The following is a 17,500-nucleotide window of genomic DNA, read 5'->3' as shown; positions in this document are numbered from 1 at the left end:
AAAACACAGAACCCCACACACACAACACAGAACCCCACACACACAAAACACCATGAAGAGCCACAGAGAAATGAACAACTGTAGATAACTCTGGATGTGGATATACTTTAAGTAGACCCTGCGGTTCTTGTAGGTTTTTAATTGTTGTCCCCAAGAGTGCATTTGCTTCCTTATTACAATGCATTGGAGTGTTACTTTACATTTACATTAGTCATTAAGCAGATGCTTTTATCAAAAGTGACTTACAATAATGCCTTCCCTCTCCCTAGTGCCTCTCTCTCTCCCTCCTATCTTCTAACCAGGTCCAGTGGATGCCCCACTGTCTCCAGCAGACCTCCCGGAGTCCGATAGATACCCCCGTGTCTGCTGTGGATGTCGTAGCATGTCCGTAGAATGTCCTCTCTCCTATGATGCTTTTTAGCCTCTCTTACTCTGAAATGTAATTTAATGTAATGTATTGCTTTATAAATGTTCTTAGCCGGTAGACAAACATACTCCAGGCGCTTGCTCGATCGCCTTGTTGAGAGGTGTAAAGCGCATTGTGCTGCCTCTGGGTATGAAATGCGCCTTACAAATAAAGCTTTGATTGATTAATTGAATAATTGCATTTCATGTAGGAAGTCAGTGTACTACTACTCGCCAGAAGTGCATCTCCTTTCCACACAAGTGACTTAAGAGCATAATCTAGTGCTCAAACCAACATGCAAGAGTAGCAAAATATTGTGTTTGAGTAAATCCCACCGCCTTACCTGACAGACGTCGGCAGTCTTATAGAAGGTCTTCTTGTCAACTGTCTTCAGGGACTCCAGGATACAGGGCAGGTCCACGAGTTTACTAGCCAGTGGGACACGGTCCACCCTCACGATACCATGACGACCATCAGCTGCCGATGGGGCACGATAGGATATGATGTCATCATGCATGAGCCAAGCACACTACATGCCATCAATACAGGAAGTAAATATGCTAGGATGCTTTCTGAGTAACTCGATAGGACAAATGGGTCAGAAGGAGTACATTAGGGTCAGAAGGAGTACATTAGGGTCAGAAGGAGTACATTAGGGTCAGGAGGAGTACAATAGGGTCAGAAGGAGTACATTAGGGTCAGAAGAAGTACATTAGGGTCAGAAGGAGTACATTAGGGTCAGAAGGAGTACATTAGGGTCAGAAGGAGTACATTAGGGTCAGAAGGAGTACATTAGGGTCAGAAGGAGTACATTAGGGTCAGAAGGAGTACATTAGGGTCAGGAGGAGTACATTAGGGTCAGGAGGAGAACATTAGAGTTGCTCTTCTTTACATATATTTGACCAGCATTAGCAAGGTTTTCCATTTCAGCAGCTTAACCTACCATGCAACTCGATGGTGAGTCTGTCTTTCAGGTTCATACTGCCCGACTGGGCAATCCTTCTCACCGTGGAGGCATATTCCTGTGAGAGAGAGATCACTATAATATGTGGAGTGGGAGTTCACACAAATGTACATAGCATTCACACAAATAACTGCATTCAAGGTGATCCGCCTTGCACACGGAGGGAAGGGGAGTTGGGTAGGGGGAGGGAAGGGGAGTTGGGTAGGGGAGGGAAGGGGAGTTGGGTAGGGGGAGGGAAGGGGAGTTGGGTAGGGGGAGGGAAGGGGAGTTGGGTAGGGGGAGGGAAGGGGAGTTGGGTAGGGGGAGGGAAGGGGAGTTGGGTAGGGGGAGGGAAGGGGAGTTGGGTAGGGGGAGGGAAGGGGAGTTGGGTAGGGGTAGCTAACGTTAGCTAGCTGAGTTGCTGCTAGTGTGATAGTGTTGGTAGCTGAGTTGTACTAGTGTGATAGTGTTGGTAGCTGAGTTGCTGCTAGTGTGATAGTGTTGGTAGCTGAGTTGTACTAGTGTGATAGTGTTGGTAGCTGAGTTGCTGCTAGTGTGATAGTGTTGGTAGCTGAGTTACTAGTGTGATAGTGTTGGTAGCTGAGTTACTAGTGTGATAGTGTTGGTAGCTGAGTTACTAGTGTGATAGTGTTGGTAGCTGAGTTGTACTAGTGTGATAGTGTTGGTAGCTGAGTTACTAGTGTGATAGTGTTGGTAGCTGAGTTACTAGTGTGATAGTGTTGGTAGCTGAGTTACTAGTGTGATAGTGTTGGTAGCTGAGTTACTAGTGTGATAGTGTTGGTAGCTGAGTTACTAGTGTGATAGTGTTGGTAGCTGAGTTACTAGTGTGATAGTGTTGGTAGCTGAGTTGTTACTAGTGTGATAGTGTTGGTAGCTGAGTTGTACTAGTGTGATAGTGTTGGTAGCTGAGTTGTACTAGTGTGATAGTGTTGGTAGCTGAGTTACTAGTGTGATAGTGTTGGTAGCTGAGTTGTACTAGTGTGATAGTGTTGGTAGCTGAGTTGTTACTAGTGTGATAGTGTTGGTAGCTGAGTTGTACTAGTGTGATAGTGTTGGTAGCTGAGTTGTACTAGTGTGATAGTGTTGGTAGCTGAGTTGTACTAGTGTGATAGTGTTGGTAGCTGAGTTACTAGTGTGATAGTGTTGGTAGCTGAGTTGTACTAGTGTGATAGTGTTGGTAGCTGAGTTACTAGTGTGATAGTGTTGGTAGCTGAGTTACTAGTGTGATAGTGTTGGTAGCTGAGTTACTAGTGTGATAGTGTTGGTAGCTGAGTTACTAGTGTGATAGTGTTGGTAGCTGAGTTACTAGTGTGATAGTGTTGGTAGCTGAGTTACTAGTGTGATAGTGTTGGTAGCTGAGTTACTAGTGTGATAGTGTTGGTAGCTGAGTTGTTACTAGTGTGATAGTGTTGGTAGCTGAGTTGCTATAGTGTGATAGTGTTGGTAGCTGAGTTACTAGTGTGATAGTGTTGGTAGCTGAGTTGTTACTAGTGTGATAGTGTTGGTAGCTGAGTTACTAGTGTGATAGTGTTGGTAGCTGAGTTACTAGTGTGATAGTGTTGGTAGCTGAGTTACTAGTGTGATGGTGTTGGGAGCTGAGTTACTAGTGTGATAGTGTTGGTAGCTGAGTTACTAGTGTGATAGTGTTGGTAGCTGAGTTACTAGTGTGATAGTGTTGGTAGCTGAGTTGTTACTAGTGTGATAGTGTTGGTAGCTGAGTTACTAGTGTGATAGTGTTGGTAGCTGAGTTACTAGTGTGATAGTGTTGGTAGCTGAGTTACTAGTGTGATAGTGTTGGTAGCTGAGTTACTAGTGTGATAGTGTTGGTAGCTGAGTTGTACTAGTGTGATAGTGTTGGTAGCTGAGTTGTACTAGTGTGATAGTGTTGGTAGCTGAGTTACTAGTGTGATAGTGTTGGTAGCTGAGTTACTAGTGTGATAGTGTTGGTAGCTGAGTTACTAGTGTGATAGTGTTGGTAGCTGAGTTACTAGTGTGATGGTGTTGGTAGCTGAGTTGTTACTAGTGTGATAGTGTTGGTAGCTGAGTTGCTATAGTGTGATAGTGTTGGTAGCTGAGTTACTAGTGTGATAGTGTTGGAAGCTGAGTTACTAGTGTGATAGTGTTGGTAGCTGAGTTACTAGTGTGATAGTGTTGGGAGCTGAGTTACTAGTGTGATAGTGTTGGGAGCTGAGTTACTAGTGTGATAGTGTTGGAAGCTGAGTTACTAGTGTGATAGTGTTGGTAGCTGAGTTACTAGTGTGATAGTGTTGGGAGCTGAGTTACTAGTGTGATAGTGTTGGGAGCTGAGTTACTAGTGTGATAGTGTTGGTAGCTGAGTTGTACTAGTGTGATAGTGTTGGTAGCTGAGTTGTACTAGTGTGATAGTGTTGGTAGCTGAGTTACTAGTGTGATAGTGTTGGTAGCTGAGTTACTAGTGTGATGGTGTTGGTAGCTGAGTTGTACTAGTGTGATAGTGTTGGTAGCTGTGTTACTAGTGTGATAGTGTTGGTAGCTGAGTTACTAGTGTGATAGTGTTGGTAGCTGAGTTGTACTAGTGTGATAGTGTTGGTAGCTGAGTTACTAGTGTGATAGTGTTGGTAGCTGAGTTGCTACTAGTGTGATAGTGTTGGTAGCTGAGTTACTAGTGTGATAGTGTTGGTAGCTGAGTTACAAGTGTGATAGTGTTGGTAGCTGAGTTGTACTAGTGTGATAGTGTTGGTAGCTGAGTTGTACTAGTGTGATAGTGTTGGTAGCTGAGTTACTAGTGTGATGGTGTTGGTAGCTGAGTTACTAGTGTGATAGTGTTGGTAGCTGAGTTGTACTAGTGTGATAGTGTTGGTAGCTGAGTTACTAGTGTGATAGTGTTGGTAGCTGAGTTACTAGTGTGATAGTGTTGGTAGCTGAGTTACTAGTGTGATGGTGTTGGTAGCTGAGTTGTACTAGTGTGATAGTGTTGGTAGCTGAGTTGTTACTAGTGTGATAGTGTTGGGAGCTGAGTTGTACTAGTGTGATAGTGTTGGTAGCTGAGTTACTAGTGTGATAGTGTTAGTAGCTGAGTTACTAGTGTGATAGTGTTGGTAGCTGAGTTACTAGTGTGATAGTGTTGGTAGCTGAGTTACTAGTGTGATAGTGTTAGTAGCTGAGTTACTAGTGTGATAGTGTTGGGAGCTGAGTTACTAGTGTGATAGTGTTGGTAGCTGAGTTGTTACTAGTGTGATAGTGTTGGTAGCTGAGTTGCTATAGTGTGATAGTGTTGGTAGCTGAGTTACTAGTGTGATAGTGTTGGTAGCTGAGTTACTAGTGTGATAGTGTTGGGAGCTGAGTTACTAGTGTGATAGTGTTGGTAGCTGAGTTACTAGTGTGATAGTGTTGGTAGCTGAGTTACTAGTGTGATAGTGTTGGTAGCTGAGTTACTAGTGTGATAGTGTTGGTAGCTGAGTTGTACTAGTGTGATAGTGTTGGTAGCTGAGTTACTAGTGTGATAGTGTTGGTAGCTGAGTTACTAGTGTGATGGTGTTGGTAGCTGAGTTGTACTAGTGTGATAGTGTTGGTAGCTGAGTTACTAGTGTGATAGTGTTGGTAGCTGAGTTACTAGTGTGATGGTGTTGGTAGCTGAGTTGTACTAGTGTGATAGTGTTGGTAGCTGAGTTGTTACTAGTGTGATAGTGTTGGTAGCTGAGTTACTAGTGTGATAGTGTTGGTAGCTGAGTTGTACTAGTGTGATAGTGTTGGTAGCTGAGTTACTAGTGTGATAGTGTTGGTAGCTGAGTTGTACTAGTGTGATAGTGTTGGTAGTGTGATAGTGTTGGTGATAGTGTTGGTAGTGTGATAGTGTTGGTAGCTGAGTTGTACTAGTGTGATAGTGTTGGTAGCTGAGTTACTAGTGTGATAGTGTTGGTAGTGTGATAGTGTTGGTAGTGTGATAGTGTTGGTAGTGTGATAGTGTTGGTGATAGTGTTGGTAGTGTGATAGTGTTGGTGATAGTGTTGGTGATAGTGTTGGTAGCTGAGTTGTACTAGTGTGATAGTGTTGGTGATAGTGTTGGTGATAGTGTTGGTAGCTGAGTTACTAGTGTGATAGTGTGATAGTGTTGGTAGTGTGATAGTGTTGGTGATAGTGTTGGTAGCTGACTCGCAAATCTTTACCGTAGGAAGCCGAAGGACGAACTGACTTTCCAGCTCATGCGGGGCATCCTCTTTGTTTTTCGAGCCGAGCTTCCCCACTACGATCAGAACAGAGCAGCTTGATCATCAGGGACATCAATCACACTGATAGTAGTTAGCATAGCTAGCCTAACCAGCTGGAGTAATAGGCCTTCTAGCTAGTAGCTAGCTAGCATGTATGCTATCTTGTTAGAACGTAAGTCCATTCCTCCAAATATAAATAACTTACCTTTTAGTTTGGAGGTCATTTTTGTCTTCTTACCCTGAGAACTCATTGAAACACCTCGGCGAGCCCAACAACAACAACAAATTAATAGTGATAACTGATAAAACAACACCTCAACAAGCAGAACACGGTGAAGGAGGATTGTTGTTCTGGAGACGGACTCTGCTCTCTGGCGCCACCTGCTGGACAGTTTGAGGACTCAACCTCTAAGTGAGGAAAATTGGAAAAGCTTCAAAATAAGAGTTCACGAAGGAAAGGGAAAAATATATTCGGAATCATGCTAGAAGTATACAGTGTTTAGAATGATTCCTTTGGAAATCCTTTGAGGACTTTTATTTCGAATTGACTTTTTCACTTCCGGGGTGACTCGTGATCAAATGACTGCATTGCTGGCTGTGCAGTGTTATGGTGTTTATTATATAGCTTTACAGTATTTTAAATGTAAGAAAAATAATATTTTACTCGTGTTTACAATTTAAAAAAAAGGCACTATTTCTTTCGTGACATTTATTTTGAAGTTAGAAGGAAACACGCAACCGGAAGTGAGTCTCCTTTTTGAGGCTAGGCTCGAATCACACACGGTTCTCCTCTGGAAGATGGCTTCGTCTTTTTGGAAAGGTGTTGTGGGTTTTGGTCTGTTCGCTTTGGCCCATGCAGCCTTCTCAGCGGCACAACGTGAGTATGGCATGGGGGGGGGACAAATAAGAGAAACACCCAGTTGCATTTGTTTTATACTCGGGCCACAATCAAGGTTTCTATATCGGCTGAGCATGAATGGGACATTGCGGCCTGTCATGGTCTCACCAGCCAGACTGCGTACAATGGTGCGTTCGTTTGTGGTCGGAGGTGGCAAGTCGCAAAATACCCACCTCCGACCTGTGTGCATTCGAGCTATATACCATTATATCACAGTTACCTAGTTATATCTATATACCATTATATCACAGTTACCTAGATATATCTATATACCATTATATCACAGTTACCTAGTTATATCTATATACCATTATATCACAGTTACCTAGTTATATCTATATACCATTATATCACAGTTACCTAGTTATATCTATATACCATTATATCACAGTAACCTAGTTATATCTATATACCATTATATCACAGTTACCTAGTTATATCTATATACCATTATATCACAGTTACCTAGTTATATCTATATACCATTATATCACAGTTACCTAGTTATATCTATATGCCATTATATCACAGTTACCTAGTTATATCTATATACCATTATATCACAGTTACCTAGTTATATCTATATACCATTATATCACAGTTAACTAGTTATATCTATATACCATTATATCACAGTTAACTAGTTATATCTATATACCATTATATCACAGTTACCTAGTTATATCTATATACCATTATATCACAGTTACCTAGTTATATCTATATACCATTATATCACAGTTACCTAGTTATATCTATATATCATTATATCACAGTTACCTAGTTATATCTATATATCATTATATCACAGTTACCTAGTTATATCTATATACCATTATATCACAGTTACCTAGTTATATCTATATACCATTATATCACAGTTACCTAGTTATATCTATATACCATTATATCACAGTTACCTAGTTATATCTATATACCATTATATCACAGTTACCTAGTTATATCTAGTGCATTTGAGCAACTGGGGGCTGAGAAACATATCCGAATTTGCGACGAGGAAGTGCGAGTTCATGAGGTGTTTTATTTAATCATTCCTAGCAAGTCGCAATTTGCCACCTCCCAGTTATAAACGAACGAAACGATCTTCTAAACGAACGCACCCCAAGTCAGCGGTGAGGTTATGGCAGAAGTTGGTTGGGAAAAAAAAATGACGCGACGGTGCAGCTTCCAGTTAACTCATCTCAACTCTGATCTGATCAAATGTGATTATTATCCGGTGTTATCAGGTTGTCGTACTGTTGGCATTGCAACTAGATGCTACAATTCAAACCGCAACTTACATTTATTTCGGCTGTGACATTAGCTGCTCAGCTAACGAGCTAGCAATGAACAGTGTCTGTATCAAGGTGGTTGATAATAAGGTCTGTTAACTTAATAGGCTTGTCTCTGTCTTCACCAGATCGATCCTACATGCGTCTAACAGAGAAAGAGAATGAAACTCTACCAATAGACGTGAGTAGTCATCCTTTTGTCTCCGCAGACACTGGACCGCTGTGCTCTTAACCAGATTATACTATGTATTACTATACTAATATAATATACTATGTATTACTATACTAATATAATATACTATGTATTACTATACTAATATAATATACTATGTATTACTATACTAATATAATATACTATGTATTACCATAATACACTCTCGATTTCGCAGATTGTCTTGCAGACTTTGTTAGCGTTTGTTGTCACCTGCTATGGTATTGCCCACATTGCTGGAGAGTTCAAAGACATGGATGCGTCCTCAGAACTGAAAAACAAGTAAGTATCAATTACGTATCATCACGCTCGACCTAGATCTGTCCTGCCTACCACTACATGTGATAAATGCTAACCTGGTTGAATATGATTAAAAACCTTACTACTTTCTTCCCTGCTCTCAAGGACGTTTGACACACTGAGGAACCACCCGTCTTTCTACCTGTTCAATCACCGGGGTCGTGTGCTCTTCCGCACCCTCGACCCAGAAGCCTCCAGCGTCCCCAACGCCCAGGCCCTCGCCTCCAACCCCCTGCGGCTACGCAAGCTGGAGCATTTGCACTGAGACTGGCCTTTCCTACCCACGTATTGTTTTTCTGTGCACACAAGCTTTTCGGTTAGATGTGAGAGGGAGGGAAGAGCCCTCTTCCTCCACTTTAATCTGTCTTTGTACATATATTAATATGCTGTACAATACGCTGGATCTCTTTCCATAAAAGTGGTTAACTATTTAGCTCTTGACTGTGCCAACCCCTCGGTTTATTTTCAGGCAGGTTCGTTTGTATATAATTATGATTGCTTAGTCTTACGGAGGTGAGACATCTACCCCTACCCATCTACCCCACCCCTACCCATCTACCCCACCCCTACCCATCTACCCCTTCTAGTTGCATCGGGGAATTGTCATTCTTTGTTGGAAGACGGGTAGAGAGATGTTTTGGATTTCATTCTCCACGTTTCCATCTTGGATCAGCTGTCTTGAGTATCTTTCATGTTTTCTGCAGAAATTAAGATTTGTCTTATGAGGCGATAGGCCTCTACTTCTGTTCAAGAGAACTCCATGGCCATCTGAGTTAAGGAAGCTGTAAATCTCGCTATGAATGAATGCAATCCAGAGTCGGGGGTTACAGAGACCAGCTGGACCGGACTGAGGGGTGTGAGAACGGGCAGTGTTAACAGCAGGTCCAATCATACTGTGAACACTATGTAGAGACTAATGGTACATTTGTTTGGGCAATGTTTTTTCCATTTTACCTTTTAAGACTCAACAAATTGTTTTTAACTTAATAAAATCATAGAGATTTTACCAATGGTTCCTGTAGACATCGTTCATTTCACGGGCTATAAATGTCTGCAATATGCAGTTTGTAACATGTATGATTGCACAGAATGTGTAATCCCTGAACATTTCTTGAGAAACATGCTTGAGCAATATATTCCTACGCGCAATCTGCTAAAACACCAAGTCATGCTGCAGTACACAATATACCCCACACACCTCGGAATATCTTTTTAATTTTTTAACATTTTCTGTTTCTTTAAAAAAGTCAAAATTTTCCATTATATATAACTGACTACAAAATGGGCTTTATACATTTCTTCCAAAATAATATATTTTTTATGTTCAGGTATGAACATCTGAAAATATTCTATATTTTTATGAACATTAAAAAGAAGTAAACATCTTGAATGGAAAAAAACAAACTCCACGGTAAAGACCAGACGAGAACTTGCTAGCTCGTGTTTGTCCGTGTGATGGGATATGCAGCAGGTGGTGGTTGACCAGCTGTGCCGGTTCAAGAACAGGTGACTGCCGGGGGGGCAGAGATCCTGGTCTCCCCCTAACGCTTCCAGGAAGAAGAATCAATGGAGAGATTGTGGAGAGCCGAGGATGGGGGGCCGCGGGTGGGGGTGGGGGGGCAGGCTCAAGCCCCTCGAGACCGAACAGCTGGCATCCTCTCGCTGATTCACCGAGGCCCACGAACACCACGGAGCACAGCGGACATAAGAAGCCTTGTCGCTCTGAGTATGTCGTGTTGAAAATCATTGCTTTCAGGACATCTTGCGTGGTGGGACAGTGGATCTACACAGGACGTTATCCGCCCAAATCACTCCATGCAACACAAACACTCGTACAGGCAGGACAGCACAACAACAACAATATGAGGTAGATCCGATTTCTCATGTGAGCCACAGGTTAAGTCAGTACACAGTTACAGCTTCTGGGTACTCAAGATTAGTACACAGTAGCCTGAATGTTTCTTTCCTCAAATATGTCTTGAGCCTGACGTTATGTTAGCAGTTAAACTGCTTGATCAGATGGACTCTTGAGTTCCTTATTGCTCTGGACCGCAATGAGCCCAGTTTCCCTGCAGCTTGTCTGCAGATAGGCCTGGTCACTAAGGCCTGGTCATTTAGGCCTGGTCATTTAGGCCTGGTCATTTAGGCCTGGTCACTTAGGCCTGGTCACTTAGGCCTGGTCATTTAGGCCTGGTCATTTAGGCCTGGTCATTTAGGCCTGGTCAGCTTTCCTGCAGCTTGTCTGCAGATTGGCCTGGTCATTTTCAGAAATCACGCAAAGCTGAGTTCCAATGTGTGCCTCACATGACAAATCCTGTCCCTGTCCCCTAATGCCCTGTCTGCGCTGTGTGCCATACCTGGTTGAACAGGAGTTTGGACAGTACGTGTGTGAAATGTGAATTCATTCATGTTTGTGGACAAATCTTGTCATATGGCCAACAAAGCCATCAGTCAATGGAGAGGATTACATTCAGTCTCTCATCTGAACCTCCTGGTGGTCGTTCCCTGCCCCTCGCCACCGCCCGGCGTCGCTGTCCTGATCACCTGAGCTCACCTTCCGTTTCTCCCCGCAGGTCAGTCTGGCCACACCCCCATTCAGACCGAGTTCCACCCGGCAGATATTCGCCGGGCCAATCACAACCGCTCATCTAATATGGGGCGGGTTTGATACAACAACTGCCCATTTGATACGATGATACGCCGACTAACCCACGTTCGGTTGCTCTGATTGGTTACAGGTCAATCCAGAGTCCAGAGGCGTTGTGGTGTGTGACCGTTGATAACGCCCCTTTGAAATCGATAACAAACTCAGCAGCTCCAGACCCTTTGCTTTGGTCTGGTGAAGCCAGGTTAGTAGCCCCCCTGGGTAGCTGGTCTTCCCCCTGCCCCAGGCCTGTAGCCCCCCTCCCAGGGCACAGCCCCTGACCCTCCCCCTCTGGGTGTGAGCTCTACCAGTGCAGAGTCACAGCACGAGGACAGGGACATCAGCCCGCGAGGACAGGGACATCAGCCCGCGAGGACAGCAGGTCCCACGTTCGCTCCCTTCCCCCTCCAATCTAGCGCCCTCTCCATGCCCAGACGGTGGGTTGCGTGAGGAGGCGGGGTTCTCTGGCGTGGCGGTCCTGTCCGCCGTGGGAGGGTTCTCTGTGTGTCCTGCCCCGTCTTGCAGGGACGCGCGCTCCTCTTCACTATCTGCCGTGGTCGTTGTTGAGACGGGCGGACGGCGCCTGCTTCTCCTCCATCTGCTTCTCCTCCATCTCCTCCAGGGCCGTCTCCAGCTGCTGGATGAGCACCCGCTTCTTAAACCTGCGGGGAGAGAGGATGAGAGGAGGGGGGAGGGGAGGAGAGGAGGGGGGAGGGGAGGAGGAGAGGAGGGGGGAGGGGAGGAGAGGAGGGGAGGAGAGGAGGAAAGGAGGGAAGAGGAGAGGAGGGAACATGAGAGGGGAGATAAGGGAAGAGGAGAGGAGACTTAGTAAAAAGAGAGACCTTTATAAAAAACTGTAAATTCCCAAGGTCGGTCAACGCAGTGTCACTTCCTGTTGTGTTTGCGTTGTTGTGTGCGGTCTCTCCCTGAGGGTCTTACCTGGCAGCCTCTTTGATGGCGTGATGGATGAAGTACCTCTGCACGGCCACCGGGCCTTTCACCTCCTCCAGGAGCCGGAATATGGCGTCGTAGTCTGGGGGCAAGCAGACACATGCAGGGGTAAGAGGAGGTCCAGATGATCAAACACATGCATGGATTAGCATAGCTAACTGCTACACCAATACTCTGACCTATTATCATCACTGCAAATAAGAATTTGTTCTTATTGATTTTGCCTGGGTACATAAAGGTCAAATAAATAAATAAATACAATTATGTGTATTAATGGTTTGTGTGTGTGTGTGCATGCGTATGTATGTCTGTGTGTGTGTGTGTGTGTGCACACGTGTGTGTGTGTGTGTGTGTGCGTGTGTGTGTGCGTGCGTGTGTGTGTGTGTGTGTGTGTGTGTGTGTGTGTGTGTGTGCACGTGCGTATGTATGTCTGTGTGTGTGTGCGTGCGTGCGTGTGTGTGTGTGCGTGCGTGCGTATGTATGTCTGTGTGTCTGTGTGTGTGTGTGTCTGTGTGTGTGTGTGTGTGTGTGTGTGTGTGTGTGTATGTGTGTCTCATACTCACTCCGGCCAGGTTTCCGGACCTCCTTGATGACCCGTGAGCGCAGCTCCGCGTTGCTGCCATCTAGTGGCGGCAGCAGCAGCACCATCCCGGGCGCGGCCGGGTCCGCCCCGCCCCCCTCCGGCGGCGCCGCCTCCTGGCCCGGCGGGCTCAGGCCCTCGCAGTTCTGCCGCCCGTCCGCGGGGCCGCGCCCGTCCAGGCCGTCCTCCACTGCGCCGTCCTGGTCCACGCCGTCCTCCTCCACGCCGTCCTCGTCCTCCCCGTCACACATCTCCGCCCGCTCCTCCGGGGCGAGCGAGGCCGCGCCCCCCTCCGCGCCGTCCACCTCTGCGGGCCAGCCGTCCCCCGCCTCCTCCCCCGGACCCCCCTCCCCGTTACTCTCGGTGACCAGCACGCTGTTCCCCTCCGCTCCTGTGGGGGGCAGTAGAGGGTGATGACCAACCTCAATGGACAAAGCAGATCCTTTCCTCGTATGGATCATGTCAACCCTACAGTATCATAACTTCATGCTGTTTACATTCCTATGCAAGTGTCACTTCCTGTAGCACTGTTCCTGTACACTTCCCCTTTAAGACTTATGAGACGTGTGAGTTCCCGATGCTCATTTGTGGTTTTAGTTCTTTTAATTTCGTTTCCATGTTGTGTTGTCTGTCTGTAACTATGTGTTTTTAATTACGCTGCTGCCTGTCTTGACCAGGTCTCCCTTGAAGAAGAGATTCTTCATCTCAGCTGGATCTCCTGGTTAAATAAAGGTAAATAAATGATCCCGTCCCCCTCATCTCGCATGTCCTCTCTCCTACCTTTGTGCAGTGGGAGGGGCTTGATGAGTCCCGTCTGTCCCTGGCTGCCCGCCTGTCCCTTCCCCGCCACGTGGTTGGGGGTGACGGGCGGCGTCTGCGGCCGGCGCAGCAGAGGGGACATGCTCCGCCTCCTCTTCATGGCGGCGCCCGAGATGGGGTCGCCCGCTCTCTTCTTGTTCTGGGGGCCCATTATGAATTCATCCGCCTCGTCGATCATCATCCCCTGTTGGACAAAAGCCAGATGAGATCAATCGTTTTAGCTCTCGTTCGTTAAAAGACAATAGCCCTCTTGCTGTAGTCAATGTGTACTGTAGGTACTGTATATTTCAAGCAATCTAATCCACTCTAATCCACAACTTTACATGCAAATAACATTAGAATTCTATTATGCATACCGACTGTGCCATTGAAGCCAGTACGCAAATGCTATTTCCTGAGAACATGATTTGATTTTCAATGTCCCGCTGTAAGCCAGTCAAGCTAAGTACTTTATTATCCCCTAGGGATATTATTTATCTATATATATTTATATATATTGTATCACGGCCAGACCACATAAACATCAGACAAACAATAAACAATAAATAAATACTCCAGTACAACAATATCCAGTAGTAATGTCTTCACGCTCGTACCTTCTTGTCCTGTTTGAAGGGGTTCCCGAAGGTGTGCATGCGTTTGGGCTGGTCAGGGTCGATCTCTCTCAGCGGAGAGGTCATCATCTTCAGATACTCCTGATAGTTCCCCATCTGAGACACGGGGATGCTGTGAAGATAGTCTGACACACACGGACCAGGTCAGACACACACGGACCAGGTCAGACACACACGGACCAGGTCAGACACACACGGACCAGGTCAGACACACACGGACCAGGTCTGACACACACGGACCAGGTCAGACACACACGGACCAGGTCAGACACACACGGACCAGGTCAGACACACACGGACCAGGTCAGACACACACGGACCAGGTCAGACACACACGGACCAGGTCAGACACACATGGACCAGGTCAGACACACACGGACCAGGTCAGACACACACGGACCAGGTCAGACACACACGGACCAGGTCAGAGGTGAAGATAGTCTGACACACACGGACCAGGTCAGACACACATGGACCAGGTCAGACACACATGGACCAGGTCAGACACACATGGACCAGGTCAGACACACATGGACCAGGTCAGAGGTGAAGATAGTCAGACACACACGGACCAGGTCAGACACACACGGACCAGGTCAGACACACACGGACCAGGTCAGACACACATGGACCAGGTCAGACACACATGGACCAGGTCAGAGGTGAAGATAGTCTGACACACATGGACCAGGTCAGACACACACGGACCAGGTCAGACACACACGGACCAGGTCAGACACACATGGACCAGGTCAGACACACATGAACCAGGTCAGACACGCATGGACCAGGTCAGACACACATGGACCAGGTCAGACACACATGAACCAGGTCAGACACACACGGACCAGGTCAGACACACACGGACCAGGTCAGACACACATGGACCAGGTCAGACACACATGAACCAGGTCAGACACACACGGACCAGGTCAGGGGTGAGTTTCCCAGAGGCATCGCAGCGCTACGTTCATCCTAAGCTATGGCGTTCATCGTAGCGCTACGATGCCTCTGGGAAACTCAGCCCAGAGGTCTATTGTAGTTTATCCTCACAATATGACCATGATTCTGTTGATTATGATAATATTGTAGATTATCCCCATGGTGATAAAGTATTGTAAACCTGTCTGAGGTCTACGGATGTAGATGATAAACTTCATAATAGAGCCTAAACTTCAGTCAAGCCTCAAACTGATGACACTTATTCCTTTAGCCAGCTTTAAACTGAAATGATCAGAAGTCCTTACCACCAGCTGCTCATGTAGTAATACACCTTCATTTCTTATTGTTCCCACGTGCTCTACGCCGTTTGTATATTTAGTTGTGTTGTTCTCTGTATTTTATATGTCCTTGCGTCTTTCAATGTGAAACTTTGCTGCCTTCTTGGCCAGGTCAGTATTGTAAAAGAGATTTTATCTCAAGGCTTTTTATCTGGTTAAATAAAGGTTAAATAAAAAAAAAATTTAATACCACGTGTATTATTATCCTCCAGAGCATAGTTTCACGAGTCGTAAATGCATGTAGGATGGAAGCAGCGTACCTTCGTCCTGTCCTCTGATCAGCTTCTGCGTGGTCCTCAGCAGGTTGGAGCGCATGCGCGTCAGCTGGTCTAGAAGGTTCCGTCGGGGGATGTCGTAGGCGTTCCGGTACGCCTGGGGCTTCAGTTCCTGAGGGGACAGACCAGACGACCGAAATCACAACCAGGGGAACCCAGGACCCCTCTTCCCCGTCTCCCTGTTCCTATGACAACCTTAGAGCGTCACGTCAGTCATCTCATAGAACAGAATAGAATAGAAAGTTTATTTACCATATATACAGTATCAAATACAGGTACATTGGAATTCATCATCACTCATCCTTACACTATCTTATCAGCACTAAATGGACGGCACTTATATAGCGCTTTTCCACCTTAGCGGCACTCAAAGCGCTTTACAACAGCCGCTCATTCTCCCATTTACACACACATTCACACACCAATGGCGGCAGCTGCCATGCAAGGTGCTAACCTGCTCATTGGGAGCAATTTGGGGTTAGGTGTCTTGCTCAAGGACACTTCGACATGTGGACAGTCGGAGCTGGGATTCGAACCGCTGACCCTTCGATCATTGAACGACCCGCTCTACCAACTGAGCTACAGCCGCCCCGCTAATCAGTTCCTCATTCCAGTCCTACTGTAGCTACTCAGATAGATGTTTAAACATGTGGATTGTATAAGCAGGAGTCAGCTGCTACTGTCCCTGGTGGACGCGCGTGTCCCAGAGACCCGTCCTCACCCTACCTTGTTGAGCAGTGCTACTGTCCCTGGTGGACGTGCGTGTCCCAGTGACCCGTCCTGACCCCTACCTTGTTGAGCAGAGCGATCTGGAAGCCGGCGAACTCCTTGAAGTTGAGGTCGGCCAGGCGGAGGGGCGTCTCCCCGGTGACCCCCTGGAGCAGCTGTGTGAAGTCCCGCCGGTGGGCCAGGGACAGCGCGCTGGACTGGTTCTTCACTTTGATGCCCGTCTCCTGGGGGGGCCTCTTCCCCACGGACACGATCAGGCGGTCCGACTCCATCTTCGCCTACGGGGGGGGGGGGGGCGTTAACGCTGGCTACGGGTGCGCTTTAGGGACGGAGGCCGCGGAGGTCTGCTCCGCCAGGGGAGGCGTGTTTGAGCGGAGGACTCACCTGCTGGCTGAGCTTCTTCAGGTAGGAGATCACGCTGTAGCTCAGGCCACAGTCCAGGTTCTCTGAGATGAGGTTGGGCGCGCCCATCATCCTCAGGGCCTTCTTTAAGGGCTGTGGGGAAGGAGAGAGAGAGAGAGAGAGAGAGAGAGAGGGGGGGAGAGAGAGAGAGAGAGGGGGAGAGAGAGAGAGAGAGAGAAGGAGAGGGAGAGAGAGAGAGAGAGAGAGAGAGAGGGAGAGAGAGGCAGAGAGAGAGACGAGAGAGAGAGAGAGGGAGAGAGAGAGAGAGAGAGAGAGAGAGAGAGGGAGAGAGAGGCAGAGAGAGAGAGAGAGAGAGAGAGAGAGAGAGAGAGCGAGAGAGAGAGAGAGAGGGAGAGAGAGAGAGAGAGAGAGAGGTAGAGAGAGAGAGAGGCAGAGAGAGATAACAGTTTCAGGTGGCGTCTAAGCAGAGGCGGGTATAAACGAGGAGGCGTGAGAGGACCCGGCACGCCGTGCGCAGCACATTACCAAGAGGAAGTAAGGAGGCGTGGTCTTCAGGTAGACCTCGAACGCCTGCCGCCATTTTGGATTTGGCTTCAGTTTGTGCACTTTAAATAGGTCATCTGTGAAGACAAGACAAAGGAGACTGAGAGAGAGACACGCGCGAGAGAGAGACACGCGAGAGAGAGACACATCACCAGGCGAGACCCCACTCATGCAGTATCTCTTACCGAGGAGTGGCAGGAGGACAGGGTAGTTGTAAGGCATGACAAAGAGGTTGACACAGGTGAGACTTGGTACTGGCTTTCAGGTAGCCAAAGGGCTGCGACACATCACTGTGCTTTTACACTGCTGTTTACAAACACCTAGAGAGAGAGAGGGGGGGGGGAGGGAGAGAGGGAGAGAGAGAGAGAGAAGGAGAGGGAGAGAGGGAGAGAGGGAGAGAGGGAGAGAGAGAGGGAGAGGGAGAGGGAGAGAGAGGGAGAGAGA

The 17,500-nt window shown here is 46.9% G+C and overlaps 3 protein-coding genes across 3 annotated transcripts in view; 1 reads left to right on the top strand and 2 right to left on the bottom strand.

Moving 5' to 3' along the window:
- The window catches only part of taf7 (TAF7 RNA polymerase II, TATA box binding protein (TBP)-associated factor), a 13,481-nt gene extending 7,581 nt beyond the window's left edge, over positions 1–5,900 (bottom strand). The window contains exons 1-4 of the mRNA XM_084459387.1: positions 5,763–5,900; positions 5,516–5,592; positions 1,350–1,428; positions 750–883 (exon numbers count right to left, since the gene is read on the bottom strand). Of these exons, the coding sequence (XP_084315513.1) occupies positions 750–883; positions 1,350–1,428; positions 5,516–5,592; positions 5,763–5,808 (336 nt within the window). The 5' untranslated portion in view covers positions 5,809–5,900. The remainder of the gene's footprint in view (positions 1–749; positions 884–1,349; positions 1,429–5,515; positions 5,593–5,762) is intronic.
- Positions 5,901–6,329: 429 nt separating this feature from the next.
- mmgt1 (membrane magnesium transporter 1) lies at positions 6,330–9,255 on the top strand. The gene is made up of 4 exons (XM_084459489.1): positions 6,330–6,434; positions 7,876–7,928; positions 8,137–8,240; positions 8,364–9,255. Exons 1-4 carry the CDS (start codon positions 6,356–6,358, stop codon positions 8,521–8,523), a joined length of 396 nt encoding a protein of 131 aa, XP_084315615.1. The 5' UTR covers positions 6,330–6,355; the 3' UTR covers positions 8,524–9,255.
- A 2,181-nt stretch (positions 9,256–11,436) lies between these two features.
- The window catches only part of ints6l (integrator complex subunit 6 like), a gene marked incomplete at its 5' end in the record, with an annotated part of 17,304 nt that continues 11,240 nt past the window's right edge, over positions 11,437–17,500 (bottom strand). The window contains 9 exon segments of the mRNA XM_084459592.1: positions 11,437–11,564; positions 11,842–11,935; positions 12,417–12,824; positions 13,214–13,436; positions 13,849–13,991; positions 15,407–15,533; positions 16,213–16,428; positions 16,535–16,645; positions 17,039–17,133. Coding sequence (XP_084315718.1) covers positions 11,447–11,564; positions 11,842–11,935; positions 12,417–12,824; positions 13,214–13,436; positions 13,849–13,991; positions 15,407–15,533; positions 16,213–16,428; positions 16,535–16,645; positions 17,039–17,133 — 1,535 coding nt within the window. The 3' untranslated portion in view covers positions 11,437–11,446.

This window comes from Borostomias antarcticus (genome assembly GCF_949987555.1).
Source record: "Borostomias antarcticus genome assembly, chromosome: 28".
Taxonomy (NCBI): Eukaryota; Metazoa; Chordata; class Actinopteri; order Stomiiformes; family Stomiidae; genus Borostomias; species Borostomias antarcticus.
The sequence above is the reverse complement of the archived record's forward strand: the minus strand, read 5'-3'. Positions and strand labels throughout refer to the sequence as shown.